At 44.6% G+C, this 15516-nt stretch overlaps 2 protein-coding genes across 3 annotated transcripts in view; one reads left to right on the top strand and one right to left on the bottom strand.

Moving 5' to 3' along the window:
• Positions 1–15516, top strand: part of LOC122398226 (protein bicaudal C homolog 1-A-like) — a 37058-nt gene that overhangs the window by 5749 nt on the left and 15793 nt on the right. The window contains exon 9 of the mRNA XM_043397923.1: positions 14218–14261. Coding sequence (XP_043253858.1) covers positions 14218–14261 — 44 coding nt within the window. The remainder of the gene's footprint in view (positions 1–14217; positions 14262–15516) is intronic.
• Positions 1909–10089, bottom strand: LOC122398246 (N6-adenosine-methyltransferase non-catalytic subunit). 2 transcript variants are annotated; one of them, XM_043397954.1, is made up of 6 exons: positions 9710–10089; positions 9452–9628; positions 9063–9380; positions 8599–8981; positions 8282–8515; positions 1909–8126 (listed from the first exon to the last, which is right to left on the bottom strand). In XM_043397954.1, the coding sequence occupies exons 1-6, from the start codon at positions 9764–9766 to the stop codon at positions 8120–8122; spliced, it is 1176 nt and encodes a 391-aa protein (XP_043253889.1). In that variant the 5' UTR covers positions 9767–10089; the 3' UTR covers positions 1909–8119. The 2 variants fall into 2 exon arrangements, with proteins under 2 accessions (XP_043253889.1, XP_043253890.1); XM_043397955.1 differs by having other exon boundaries at positions 1909–8515.

The following is a 15516-nucleotide window of genomic DNA, read 5'->3' as shown; positions in this document are numbered from 1 at the left end:
TACTGTTGTAATTTTGTTAGCGAGAAAGGCGCGACAGAGCTATAAAGTTCCAAACGTTAAAGAATTTTTCTTACGATCGATTAGTGCATATATCTCTGAAGCCTTTAATTATAGTGTTACAATCTCGTACGTATTAGACTTGTATATATGTAGTAAATATCGAAGTAATTGGGCAATTTTCGAAAACACAGGGGCTAGATTGTTTGGATAGTCGTTGAAAGCTGTATCTTTTGTCGATAGTTCCTTCCTGGATCTTTTACCGTCTTAGATCGTAGTACACTTGAATACGTGTAAACGGTTGTTCTCTTGACTTTAACGCGTAGTGCATGAGTACAGAAACTTTATAGGATCCTGACAATTGTTGTTGTTGACGGTAAAAAATAGAATTTTTAAACCGATCTTCTCCTTTCATCGTATCATTAGGAGTATCGAACGAATATCAAAGCCCCTAGACGTTTTAATTTTATTCTGGTTCTCGTATCGTTGCATGTTAATAGTTCATAATCGTAGTTTTCAGATCTTTGTAACGTCTGAAATATGTGAAATTGATACACAAGCATCTCTATTATGTATCGTGTAACGATTATTTTGTGATACTATTATACTTATGATTATTAATTGTACCGTTGTTATATCCTTATTCTTATTAATTATTATTATTACTACTATTATTATTATTAATTATTATTACTACCATTATTATTATTACTATTACTATTGTCGCTAATAAAGTGTTAGCGGTTTTTAAACGTAGTTCTATGTTATATATATATATATATATATATATATATATATGTATATACATACATATATATTCCTGTAACAAATAGTTTAAGGATAATATTATACACACAGATACACACACGCATACGCACATATATGCATTACAATTACAATATCGCACTAATTAGAGAGTATCTTCTTACGTCTTACGATTCTCCGTAAAAGGTAAACTTCACTTTCCGAGTTCCCTCGTTGAACATTTTTTGGTTAACTTTTTTAGTACTCACCCGTCGGTTCCCTTTCTTTTCCTCGTTTGCATTCACGAACTTGCTCTATCCCTTTTCACAGCTTTTTGGCCAGGAAACTCGCACATAGTTTGTAACGCTTTCTTAGATGTAGTTTTTCACGGTCGACTGCGAAGTATATCGGGGTCCTAAAATTTCGCTGAAATCGTCCACGGGATTGTAAAGCCACGCATTCTAAATAATAACTCGGGCAGATTATCGTTTAGGATGCGTTCCAAGCGTGGACAACATTTCCGCCTGATCAAGGATCCCCAAATATGTACATTGCAGTTGCCCCCTCGTTGGATCGAATTTAATCGCTTCGTAGAAGCTGCTATCTCGCACGGCCATTTTATTCCTCAGTTTATACGACCGTTGTTTCAGTTTCGAGTATCTTTCGTTCTTCTCGATCTCGCGAGGAATGCATTGCAATATTTCTATGTTGTTTACACGGTGCATCTAGCTTTCTTGTTTTCTTTTTTCCCTTCGCATGCGCGAGTGTAACATCTGCGTGGAACGTCCCCGCGAATTGTACACGGTGGGGGTCGACTAGTGGTCGAGCAGTCCGTTTTCCGCGTTTATTACCGGCTGAACAGGTGGTAAAGGAAGGAGAGAGCGACGGAGAATCGAACAATTTTTTATTAGTATTCGATAGATTTGCATGAACACGAACGGTATAAGCAAAAGATGCGGAGAAGAGAAATTTTGTTTGCAAGAGAACTACTTCAGTTTGCCCTCCACCGCCTAGATTTAGTAATCGAGTTAAGAACAAGCATATGCGATTACTGACCAAATGTGTCTGTGTGTCTGTTCACCCCTAGTGGACATGGACCAGCGTGTTGGCCGGTACCGCCTTCTCTCGAACGGAGGAACGATAGACGTTTTGTGAGTCCATCGTCGATCATCCTGGTACACCTTTCGACTGCGGTGTCGTTCGCGCGTCGACACGCGAACCTTAAACACTCAACGGTATAGTCTTTATCGTTAAGTCGTACGAACGGACGCAAAGTTCGTTCGACGATACGTAGAATGTTGTTAATTGACGTGTAATAAGACCCGACGAGCCGAAGAAACGATGTCCCGTAATCAACGAAAGTAGGATGTAATCAGAACATCGCTTGTCCCGACCCAACGAATCGTCTCCAAATTTCAACATTCGTTTCCCTAAAGATATACTTGGTGGAAGAAATATAGCGAGAACGAGAAAAATAAAAATATGGACTAACAGGATTAGATAGAGCGCGTCGAGAAACTCGTTATATTTGTTTCGCCAACTATACACGGTATATCGTTTGCGTTCTGTATCTGTTTCCGTTTCGAGGTGAAGTTTTGCTCGAAACAATTTTCTTCCACGCGCGTATGTCTCTGAATATTTTCGTCTCATCGTTCCCTCTACTGTGCTTAACAACATTCTTCCTTCCCCTTCTTTCCCTCCGCGGGCAAAATCTTTGCTCCGTCGTACTGTACGTACCATATTGGTTTCGCAGCATGCCGAAACGACTTATCTGTTACGCGGCTATCACCCGGACGACTTTTATACCGATCAATTCGGTTTGTTAAAGGTAGTTTTTGGACCTCGATTCGATCGGAACGTTTGAAAATTTCGATCGAAACATCGTCGGATCGAAAGTCGTCTGGGTACACGTCGCGTCTTGGAATTTTATTAGAATTTATGCGTGCGTGTGTGTGTATACACGTATACACGCGCACGTACGAATATAAATATAAATGGAAGCTTTCCATGAGCGAGCGAAAATTTTTATACTCATGACCGACGAGCTTGCAAATTCTCCGAACGTAACGATATATCGTGCAAGTACCTAAAACGTTCGACAGAGAACGGAGGAAGAATTTAAATCGCCAAAGAGAAATTTCAAGCTCATCGTTTAAACGATACGTGTAACGCGCTCTGTGTAAACGCTTTTCCTATATTTTGCCGATGGATCGAACACGATCGAATGGCTATTCCCGCGATGTTAAAGTTTAGTCGAGTTCCGGCGTGAACGCAAACACAGAACACTAATCGGTATCTCGACGAGCAATTGCGTTTGGCTGTAGAATGACGAAAAAACTATGTTTATATAGATTATCGATTCAGATGGAAATAACGCTGTGTAAAAAGAAGCAAGACTATTTTCGTAACGTTAATAAATTGTAAGTCAATAACGACGACGACGACGACGACGAAGACGACGAAGACGGAAGACGGAAGACGGAAGACGGAAGACGGAAGACGACGACGACGATAACAACAAGAACAAGAACAACAACAACAACAACAACAATAATAATAATAATAATAATAACGATAATAATAGCGATAACGATATTGATAATGATAATGGTAATGGTAATGCCGAGAGGAGGAATGGAGCTACGCCGCTTACTTTTCGTTCGAGATCGGCGCAGTTTACTTTTTAAGTTAAATTTACTTCCTCCGTGAAAACGATCGAATCGATCGGAACGATTCGCGTTGCTGTAAATACATATTTAGAAGAACGAATCGATTAGGCGGGACTCGCTCCTTTTATTCTCGGTTCTCGAAATTGTGCTCTCGCGGTTTCTAAAAAAAAAAAAGAAATATCAAACTCCTCGAGATCTCGGTTTCGATCGCGCGTCGTACCAAACGTGGAAACGCGATCGTAAGAACGCTACGCTGTTCGCGGGCGAACAATTGATCACGCTCGCGATCCGTTTCCTCGATACAATCTTTTCATCGAATCGGTAACAACCGAAAGCCGGCGTTCGCGTGGTTCGATCGTTACCGATTTCGTTAGAAAACCGTGTTCGGATGGTTCTCCACGCGCGTACGATCGAGTCTTGTTGAATTCTCGGGGGAAAAGTCGACCAGGGGTGGGTACGAAAGAGCGCGATGTTTCGAGAGTGCAAAGAAGAATCGTTTCCGACGCCGTCCTTCCCAACTACCTAGGTACTTTTTTTTCGTACAACGCGACACGATAGCCCCGTAACTAGTTTTCTTTTTTTTTGCGTATTTTCTCTTCCTTTACCGATCGTTTACATATACACACACTCTTTCCTTCGTCTTTGCACGCGCTCTATCCCCGGATGCTGGCGGCCGCGACGCCCAGAGCGAAAGGTACTTAGAACGAAACGGAAGAGCGTGCGATGTTCCTAGAGATAGCGGAAACGAGGGTACGAAAAAGAGTGCTCGTCGAGCCGATCCAAGCAGACACCTAACATATGTACTCGTAAAGTCACCGTAACGATCGCGATCTATTGTTGACCGACGAGTCACGCGCTATGGCGAACAACGAGCCATTTAACCCCTTACGCTGTTCGTTCAAGGCTTTCACTCTTCACCGTGGGCCTAAAATCAATTTTAGAGAGGCTACAAAAATATTATTTCGATCATCGATTCGACGATCTTGAATTTTGTCGATCTTTTCGACTGTTCGAACATTCCATTGCAAAAGACAAAGAATTTATCATGTACTGTACTTGTTATACTTTGTACAAACACGATTTGGATCAGTTCTGTTTAGACGATGGGTTGGGTCTGTATCTTACGTTTGGTCCAACTCTCACACGATATTAGTGCAAGGGGTTAAGATCGTTTTTACTTAAACCGTTTCGAGACGATAGGAACGACGCGGAGACGAGACGAGAACGTTCGATTTAGGCTCGTAGATCGTAGAGCGGCTCGATTTCCCGCGATCGTTGTACAGTAACCCGAGACATCATTCCTTCGCGAGTACGTCTGTAGTTAGATTAAGTTCGACTAAGGGATAGGGCGAAAGCTTATTTTTTGTAACGAAGTTGATCGATAACCTCGCCGAGACGCGTAGAATCGACTGCGATCGAGTCGTCCTAAGCCGACGTCGCTTCTCGATCGACAGGCGTCGCTCTCTCGCGCGCGTCGATCGTTTAGCATGTAAATTGTTGTTTGTAATTTTTAACGGTCGCGAGGCGCGCGATAAGCGATACTTGTCCTCCCGTTCGCGTTCATTTGCCCGGCCAATTTCAGGATGGAACGTAAATTCTAGCGAACTAAGAACAAAAGGGGCCGAATAATATCCCGATAGCGAATCGAGAAGTTTGATCACGCGACGAACGGGTATTGTTCGTTCTGGCGATTTTTCATACGTACCTCACAGCTCGCAGACATAACATACTATCGTAAGATTATGGATTTAAGTAGAATTAGTTTACGCTACGGTAAATACGTTAGTGTGCAGTTTACGTAAAGATGTCGATAGTGTGTCGAGAGGAACGCATTCCCACAGTTTAAAAATTAATATTCCGATGACGTGTGCGTGTGTCGCTGTTCCTGCGCTCGATTTTCTTTTTGTCGTCGAGACGAGGCACGATCGAAACGATCGAGAGAAAACGAACGGAGCCTGGGGGTGGAAACAGCCGAAAGAGGACGCGCGAATTACATCGGGCAGCGGGGGTGTCGGATCGCCTCGAACGGATTAGTAAATTTACCTCGCTCGGACTATTTTTATTAATCGCATCTACGGATCATTGAATTAGCGTCAGTTCACTAGCGAGCGTTCGGATATCTCATTTTTTACCACCTAAAGTGTAAACGAAAAAAAAAAAGGTAAACTTACTAAATACGTTTTTTACCCATTCAACACAATAATAATGGTGCACGTAATGTGCGATATTGTTTCTTCGCGTGACGCGTACACGCTTCTCAAACATATTTTTTTCTCCTACGAAGCTCACGAATACCGTTTTATAAGTGACACCTCTTAAGATTAACTTTTATGTGATTCATGCGGAATGTTCAAAAATATAAATAAGATGCATTATTTTCTCTGTGATATATTGTATGCGAGCAAACTGTCCAAGTTTATTCCCCTCCAATTCACCGTGTTCCTCTTCGAGGGTCGAGCCAAATCGGAGGACGCAAGTGAGCGAGAACGTCGCGGTATTTTCTTTTTTTTTTTTTTCTTCGATTATTTACGATCATTTTCTTTGCCTCCATTGGAACACGCTTAAGTAACGCCCCACGTAGAGTACGAAAGAAGGAAAGGCGAGAACGTAGACGATCGGAGAGGCAGTCATTAAAATTTGTTACCGCAGGTACGCACGCAATCTCGACACGGAAAACGCGTACTTCGCGATTGTTCCTTTTCACGGTCCTTTTCGCCGATAACGTTTGCGTTCCCATTTCAGTCTATGTGCGGATGAAACTTACACGAGACTGACGCTGACTCTGCTTACAGGGGAGTCGACGTATTTGTGACTTTGCGAACTAGTCCGATCCGGCGGGGACCTTACTACAACTCACCGTCTTGTTACGAGCGTATCGAATCGATCGATCGATCGCCAACGAAATCTGCCTGCGTCTCTGCCAGTTCACCGGTACGCACGCATATATCTCCGCATTCCCTCCCACCCTCTCCCACCCACCCCACCTCCTCTACCCCCAACCTTTTGCGTTTCATTTCTTGTTTCTTCTTCTTCTTCTTAATAATCGTTTAATATCGTTTGTATGACGTCTCCTCGTTGACACGGCATATCTTCGATAAACACGATCGCTTTCAACTAATCGCCGTGCAACAACTCCACACAGAAAGAAGAAAGAGACGCGGTTTTTTAACGTCGACTTAATCGAACCTCAGTTTACGCTTTTGACGATCAATGTACCATACATTGTTGATTAGTTTTTAACTCGCCGAGACTCGATACGCGCAATTACGCGTCGTTTCGTTTTTATACCGAAAGAAACAAGTATCGCGTTCGACGAAACATTTTCCGCGATCCCGCCGACCGTACGTCGGCCGTACGATAGCTTTATTTGCACCGATCGACGTTTACTTTATCCGTTGACTCGTCGAACGTTTATTTTTTCTCTCTTTGTAAGAAAATTGCGTCTTTTTTTAACTCGTTCAACGATTTCCACGGGGAGGTGTCGGGTCGCCCGTTATATTCAGACTTTTTTAAGCGGATTCAAAACTCTTTTACCAATGCTCGTTGTTTACAAAGATATATTTAATTTTTTAATTTCTGTATACATGTGCCGAGAACGTTTATGTTTAATAAATAAGAAAACAAACAAATCTTTGTAAGTAACGAGCACTGGTAAAAAAAAATCGATTATCCCTCAGGTGCGACCTGTCCTTATCAGTTCGGTATTCGACGAATCTTAATTTTTGCTTAGTTACGAATATTAACGAAGCGACAGCGATCGCATTTACGTTACCATTAGTTGTTGCTCGACAGAATTTCGTGAAAGTTTGTTAGAATAATATTGCGTATTCATTGTCATCGGAACGCGGTTAGTTTATTGGTCGCGTACCGCGGGCAAGTTCTAGATCCGAAGCAACGAGGAAGATTAAGATCCATTTATCGAGCGCACTTGTATTACCGGAAGCTTTACTGGGACCAATAAATTTGTTTGTAAGTTTTTGCGTGTCATCGGATGCAAATTGTAAATGTAGTTAATTATTGTAAGATCTATTTATGGAAATTTCAATTTTCTCAGCGTACAAAGTACAAAGTAACACGACCGGATCTCAAGCGTTTCGAAGTAATTGCGTTTGCTTTTTAAGAAATTGCGTAATACTTAAGATGTTTTGTATAATCGTTTTTAAGCAATTAGTTAGGAAATTTTTTTAGAAACTGTTCGACGAATCGTGTTGTTCTTCCGTCGATTTCTTGAACGCGTCGATACATCGGGAAGATCGGGTCCAATTGCAACGTGGCATCGGGTTTACACACTGTTCCAAACGTTACTTTTTCTTCGTTCGATTGATTTATTTCAAACGCATTCGCACGGGTTTGTGTTACAAAATATTACAGACACGAGTCGTATGAAATTTATCGCGAATGCGGCCCAACGATATGTATATACAAGAATGTAAATTTTTTTTATAAATCCTTACGATACGAGTACGGAACAGGATCAAATTCGTTTGTTTGTTTTTTTTTTTCGTTTTATACACATTAGACGCAACGATCGCTAGTATTCGACACGGAAAGGGGATCGATCGAATTTTGTACCTAGCTTATTTTCAATACTACTTGTTTTCAATGTCGTAACTATTTATACGAGATCGATGCGCCTTGATCGACAGAAAATTATAAACGAAGATAATAATTTGGAGTACTCGGTAGCGCGGTAACCTCGCGAAGAGGTATTACAGTCTGTAAAGTAAGAAATATCGTACAATACAAGAGAAGTACAAGTTCTTTCTACGATGCAATCGCAGCGGCACAATTTTTTTTTTTTTCTTCCACCTTTGTCGTTTCCCCCAATTCGTATCCCACGCGATTCGATCGCGTGCAAAGATCCGTCTTACCTTCCTCTGCCTCGTCCTCGGTTAAACCCACCCCTACCGCGGCCGGGAACCTTCCCTTTGGGTGGCGGAGACTTTGGTCTAAGCGCCTCTATGCGTTCGGTGCACCCGGTCGTAATCTGACCATTTGCAAAATAACTGGTATAAAGGTCCGCGTTAAAGTTTGTATTCGTTAGTTCGGGCCCTACGGTCAGCCATCCCGGGCGAATCGTACTGTCTCGACCAAACAAGTGCAACCTGAGGAACGAAAACCGTAAATCAATCGCGCGTTATTTATTACACCTGGCCCAATATAAGGTCTTTGTATTTCCGTTTCTCACCGTCGTCTACCCAGACAGAAATGCTCGATTATGTGAAATATTTCCACGGGCTTCTCTATCGAGCCGTACTCTGGTTCCTCCGATATAATTAGGTCGATGTCCACGTTAGCGTGGATAAAGTCACCGTCCGTAGATCGTCTCACGGTTCCCTTGATACCCATCAAGCAATGTTCCTTGGTCCTCTGAAGGACCGCCTTGCTATCCAAGTTTTTACTGTGACCGGGATTATTGATGTTGGTTCGGATCCAACAAATATCCTCGCACCGTCTGAATCCCCATTTGCGAAGGCAGAACCTTCCCATGTCCAATCCATCGCTACTCCCGCACCACAGAAACACGAAACTCCTGTTCGCTGCTACTTCCCCGATGTCCAATTCCATAATCTATCAAGGTGACTGTTATCGCTCGCATTGCCGATCGCCGGTGATCGATTTCACCTTCTTTCTCGTTAATCTTCTACTCACCTGATCCCAGTTCCAAAGTTGAACGTTCGTGGCGCCACATGTGCGTTGATACTCCTCCAACGGAGGCTCGATGAGTATCACGTCGAATTTGCAATTTAGTTCCTTTAAATTGTACGCGAGCAAGTCCGTTTTTAGATACATGGGTGGTGTGGCGGTTTCCGCTATCAAATCGTCTTTTAATTTGATCAGTTCCCGTAACTTTGGGTATTCCTCGAACCTGTCCGCCAGACCTACGTCTCTGATAAAATTTTGCGGCCGCTGGCCTGTGTCGATGAAGTGCTGACAATAATCGTTGTGAGGATTCGACGACTGCGTTCCCTTTGACGATTCAAAAAAGCACATATTGTTTTCCCGGTCATATATTTGCTGCAAAGCACGCGCTAGCTTACCTTCAAGAACGTAGATGAATCCTTGTAGACGATTTCGTCGGCGGTAGTCGCGTCGTTCTTCAAATCTTTCACCCCGTTCTCCGTCTTTTCGGATATCGATCTTATTCTTTTCTTCTGCGCGTCGTCGATATCGGTTCCCAAAATCTGTCGCAGCTCGTCCACGCTCGAAACACCCAGCTACGGGTAAATCAATGCGTACTCGAATGTTTGGTAGATCATAACCTCAAAGATAAGACACGAGAGAAAGGTTTTCCTCACCGTTTGCGCTAGGAGCTTCTTGCGTTTTTGTGAACGTTCGCGGAGCGTCTTAAGCATTTTCTCCTAGTCCGGGAACTGTTCCAAAACGTTCGATCTATCGCTAATTTGTAACTATTCGTTGTTGCGTGTACAGCATGACCACTGCATCGATGTAACGCGCGCGACAGTTTTAGGAAACGATTTTATCTCCTGCCATCGTAAGATTCGCTGTCACGAGTTCGGTTCAGAGTTTCATACTTCGCTCCAATCGACAGATACTAGGAGATACAAGCTTTCCCATTATAAACATACGCGTTTTACGTGCCACTGCATCAGTGTATCAGACGACAACCGGTGCCCCTCCATTTACGTACACTAATGTACAGTCGTGTGTACATACGTGAGCTCCGACGTTTTGGACAATTTCGAAGATTCGAGGAAAAGAGCGAATATAAGCCTTCCAAGTAAGTCGTATTTCAGCTATTTAGAGAGCGGGAAGAAAAGACTGACATTCGTTTTCTTTCTCGAATTTCTGAAGAACAGGAGCTCACCTACACGTGACTGTGCATTAGTATGCATAAGTGGAGAGGGGCAGTTTCCTCTAGGCACTGGTCTGCCGTCTAGTAACATTGCTATCGAGCGACCTCTTTCTTGATTGTTTCTAACGCCACGAACTATATGTACGATAGATTGGCTACTCGATGGAATTTCCTGTTCCTAGGCACTTTTGAAAATACAATGTCTGATTCCCCTGTGCATGTTTAAAACATCAATAACTCATGAACGGGTTGGACGATTTTAATATTTCAAAATGCAAACAACGGGGCTGTACAGCCTCGTAAGAATGGGCCAAAAAAATACATTGAACGTGATGTCTACTCGATATCTCGTTCAGTATAGAATAAGATTATTTATTTCGGAAACGATCGAAATCTCGCCATAAAGCTATTGGTTTTTCGCGTGGTCGGTACTCGAGTTCAGAGGCTCCAAGTCTCATAGAGTTTCCAGTCTGTCGTACAGCTTGTCTATGGTGGAACGAACGATGGAACTTGGGAGACCTCTCGCGGCGAAACATGCATTTAACGGTCGATGCCGTTTTAAAATGCTCGAGTTTCTTGTGCTTTGCGCAGCGAACAAGAACATTGAAAATTTACCGTATCGCATAGACAAACCACTCACTGACTTTTCCTGAAAGTTTTTATGCACGCGCGACATGGTAAGTGAACTCTTTTCTTATCTTTTTTTTTTACTCGCATGATTCTTTCTTTCGAGTGAAATTGAAAATACATTTTCCACGTATAAGTAAGGCAAACACGGCTATATGGTTTTCAGGCGTAAATCGAAACTTCGTGTTGCTAATTCATTTGAATTTTCAGGGTTGTTCCTCGAGGGATTGGGAGGGAAAGGCGAGCCAGAGCGATCGAAAGCGAAAGTTACGAGGGGCGCGAAAGAAAAGAGCGCGACGTGAAAGCACGACTTAGGAAAATAAAATGAGCAAGATAAGGCGGTCGCGAAGAGGCGGAGGCGGGCACGAACACTGGTGAGCGCAAGCAAGCATTATGCAGTATTTCGCGTTTCTTGGGACTTCCTCGATTAGTTGACTTTCAAATCGCCGCGCGGTCGGAGTCCTTGCCACGACCGCTAAGAACCGCGAGGAAAAAACCTTCGAGACGATCGTTAAAAAGTACGAGACCGTTTCCCCTCTGTCGCGGAACGAGGATAATTCGCCAAGGAAATTCAACGAACGAATCGAAGCACCGACTCGCCGATGATTGGCTCGGAATCGCGACGAGACTCGCTTGAAATTCCAAGGCGGTTGGTTCGCGGTAAGTCCGGCCGTTTAAATTTTTCTATCTCGCGTATACACGGGCACAGAGGTATTCGAACAATTACGTATTTATAATTAAAACGAACATGTATGTGACTTCGCTGTAATAAATTTAGCGAGGAGCTAAACTCTAAAGAATTAGATTTAGTTAATAAGATTTTATTAACCTCCACCTTGTTTGATAATCATTGACCGATGCTCTCGAATCTCGAACAGTCCGTGTCACGTAACAATTATAGTTGCATGAACGCGTTTAGGCTAGAACATCCCGTTGATTTGATATTTAAGTTCCATGAGCTCCATTAGACCGTCGAAAGGGGTCTCTGGAGGGTAGATTTGCGGACAGATTCGATACGAATCTGTGATATTCAGTCGTTCGATCATAGGATCGGCGCTGATCGGCGCTGATCGGTGTTAATTGTTGCCGGAAACAGAAGGAGAAGACGGGATTGCTCTCCTTGGAGCCAGTCTCCCGCGACCGTGTCGAGGTAACAGTTGCCGGAAGCAGGTGCCAGAGGACTGTGCCGGTGTCACGTCGCTTCCTCGTTGTTCACCTCGTCGTCTTCGTCTTCGTCTTCGATATCGTCGTTAAACTTTCGCTATCTCGGCCCGTCGAGGATTCGCTTCGACTTCCTCCGTCGCGGGACTCTCTCGCCAAGGTTCGTACACGCTTTTCCGTTCAAACATTGTTTACCCGTCAGCAGCGACGCGTTCTGCAGCTGAAATCGATCGTTCCCGTTTCAACAGTCGTTTCGCGTGGATATTTAATTTGTTTACATTTCCACAGCGTTCGAATCGCGACGGTGGTTCTATGTTTCTAGCGATTCCAATGCTCGATAGTTGCATCGATATGCACGGATGGATTTTAAAGTTATTTAGAATGAAAAGATTCGATGAAATTACCGTACTCGGCCGGAGCACAGTTTCCTGGCGATTTGAAAATTGAAAGTCGTCTCGCGATTTCGTGGGAAAGGCGAGCAATCGCGTAAGCAGGCGAATTTGGGATGGTCGCGAATGCATTGTTTGTTCGAGGGAACGTTTGACACGGCGTGAGTCACATACGCGCACTCGTGTACACGCGCTCGTTCGGGCAAAAACAATTTTTTGCCCGCGTTCGGCGGCTGAGGTGTCGAGCTGTGATCGAGACGAGGATCGGGAGAGAGGATCGCGAAGGCGAAAGAAGGGAAGATATAGGATAGACGTGTGTTTCGGTTCGCCGGGGGGGGTAAGAAAAACGGCAGTCGAGTGAATAATCGTCGGCTAGCGGCGTTTCGATTGGTCGGCCGGACGGGTCTCTTCTCCGAAATCCTGGTCGGATCGCGAGAAATCGGCGGTGGCGCTACGTTCACCGGCATCCCTGTTGTCTGTTCTGTTTGCGCGCTCGTTGCCGTCAACGACCGTCCCGTACCGTCCGGTCTCGTCCAGTCGCCACTCCCGTGCGTCGCGGCAACACAACCGATTCTGACAGAACCCAACACAGAGATCGTGTGAGTGAGCCTAGCGGAGGGAGCGAAACCAGCCAAAAACCTCCGACACGCGACCGGAATCGTTTTCCATCCCGTCCCACCGTCCGGGCCCGCGCGATCCATAGATCCGATCTATACGTTACAACCGACTAACCGACTTCCGTCTACGCGTTTCGCAGAGAATCGAGACGGATCGCTGGAGAGTGATCGACGGAGAATCCGGACGAGATGAGACCCGACGAGGTGATACAAAACGAGAGAAGAGCGACGGAGACGATGTCGGAGACGTCGGAGGGCACCGCGGCGACCAGCGTTTCCGGGAAATCGGGGTTCGAGAGCCGGGAGGAGCTGCGGGACATCGCGGCCGTGCTGGGCATCGGTAATCCGGATGACTTGTACCAGGAGAGATTTCGCGTTGATCGTCGCAAATTGGAGCAGATGCTGTTAGGTGAGTCACGCGTTCGATAAACGGGGAGATCGATCATCGATCCTCTGGTTCACTGGTCGTGATTTCTCTTGGAGATATTCGACCTCGCGCGGCGCGTACGTGATTTTCGACGACGTATCGCTCAGGAGTCACGCGGCTACGATTTAAATAGATTATCTGTTTGTAAACGGAATTACAGGGTCTGTCAGATGATAGGCCCGGCCCCGCGGATCGTAACGTTTATTTCCACCGAGATTCGCCGTCCGTATTTACGCTCGTGTTCCCCGATCCTGCACGCCCGTTTCCGAACTCTTTCGGTCAAAAATTGTACCGAACGATACGCACGAGTTATATCAACGATTGCGCGACCTCGTTTTGCGCTGGAACAACGCGACAAACCTCGAGGTTACATTCGCGTTATTTACGGAGTTCGGAGTAAACTGTTTCTTTCGTACAAATTTCGCAAAGCACGCTTTAATTTTACGTAACATATCCCCCTTCTTCTAGCGATCGCGGGCAAACGTTTCGTAAATGTATCTCGCGTAGAAATGTTTCGTATAATTTAGCCATCGTATTTGTGTGTTTGACCGCGTTGGAGCGTTCGGGTGATTTGGCGACCCGTTGTAAATACGACCGATAAACCGTTCCGTTCTCTAGACAAATTTCATCGCCAATTAATATACTTCTAATAACTGTTTCGTCGTCCAGGCGTGTGTAACCTCCGACAGAAAAACGCGTTAAAAAAAGAAGTCAAAAGAAGGAACGGGAGTTCGTTGTACCCTAACCGTACATGTTTCTTTGTTTACAGGTGATAATGACACACCCAAGCCAGCGGACAAGTTTTTTCATACCGTAAGTTACGTTTCATCGCCCTTTTTGGCACGTTTAACGTATCGTTTAATGAATATTCGCCTCCGCTCGTTGCCACGCGTGAATTCAATCGAACGACTCTGCTGTTCGCGAGAGTTTCTCGCCATTTGTTTCTCACCACGTTCCGTGTTCGATCCGAATAACATCTTACAATCGCACGCGTCGAATTTGAAACGCTCTAAACGGAAAGCAACGAAAAATCGGTCCGGCACGGAACGTGTTAACGTATTACCAAACGCGCGTAATAAACGGGTTCATACTAATTTTATGAAATTTAATAATACCAGTTTTATTATACAATGACTAACTAAACCTAGATCTTAGAGAAAAGACAACGAATGAATTTAAAACCGTTCGTAACCTTTGATTCTTAGAGATGGTTAGGGATAATTCCATGGAGTAATTCCGTCGAACAAAAGCGGCTGAATCGACTGTACTCTCGTATCGCTGTTCGATATTTTCTTCGTCGGCGAAAACACGCGCCGACATCGATAACTGGTGTCGTAGCGACCCTCGTTTTTACGATTAATTTGTTAATGGTCGGATAATGAGATTGCGCAATTCCCCGTTGGGCGCAACGATAGGCAAAGCCCCGAGCAAAACGCGTTCTTCTCGAATTCGTTGTTTCCTTCGATCGAGGAAAGGTATATATCGCGAGGGAAATTCGCGGGGGTCAACGATCGCGGAGTCCGTCGCTCGAACGGTACGCGACGCTCGCCTCTAAAACGCTGGCGTCGCGCTGCTCGTTCGAAACGTCTTCCAAACGATGCCCGAACGTCATCGATTCGACGACGTTTGCAAATCGACCGCCTCGTTCGCGGTAAGCAACGCGACCTTTACGATTATGCGATGCCGAACGAGGCTATTTTTGCGCCATTTCCCCTCCCGCTGGAACGAACGATAATTTGTCTCTTCGTGCTACCGGTGCTCTCCACGCTGCACCTTGACGAACTCGAGGCGTCGCGACGCGGACGGAACCTCGAGAGGCCCGCACTGAATCGCTCGAAGAAACCTTATTGCAGCCATTTAGCTCCATGGTACCTCTTTTATACTTCATTACACAAATTTTAATGTGTCGTCGAGTAAAAGTTCTGTCAGTAATCTCGTTCGCGTGACTGACGCGCGAAAACTCCGTCTCATGACCTTTTGCAAAAGTGTTGCTATCTAAAGTCCCGAGAATCTTGAATGCCTTGAAATCGTTAAAGATCTCGGTGAAACGTTACGTAAACGTAAAAAG

This window comes from Colletes gigas, unplaced genomic scaffold (genome assembly GCF_013123115.1).
Source record: "Colletes gigas isolate AHSC1104 unplaced genomic scaffold, ASM1312311v1 Colletes_gigas_Sc00011, whole genome shotgun sequence".
NCBI lineage: Eukaryota > Metazoa > Arthropoda > Insecta > Hymenoptera > Colletidae > Colletes > Colletes gigas.
Note: the sequence above shows the minus strand (reverse complement) of the source record. Positions and strands in the feature narration are given on the sequence as shown.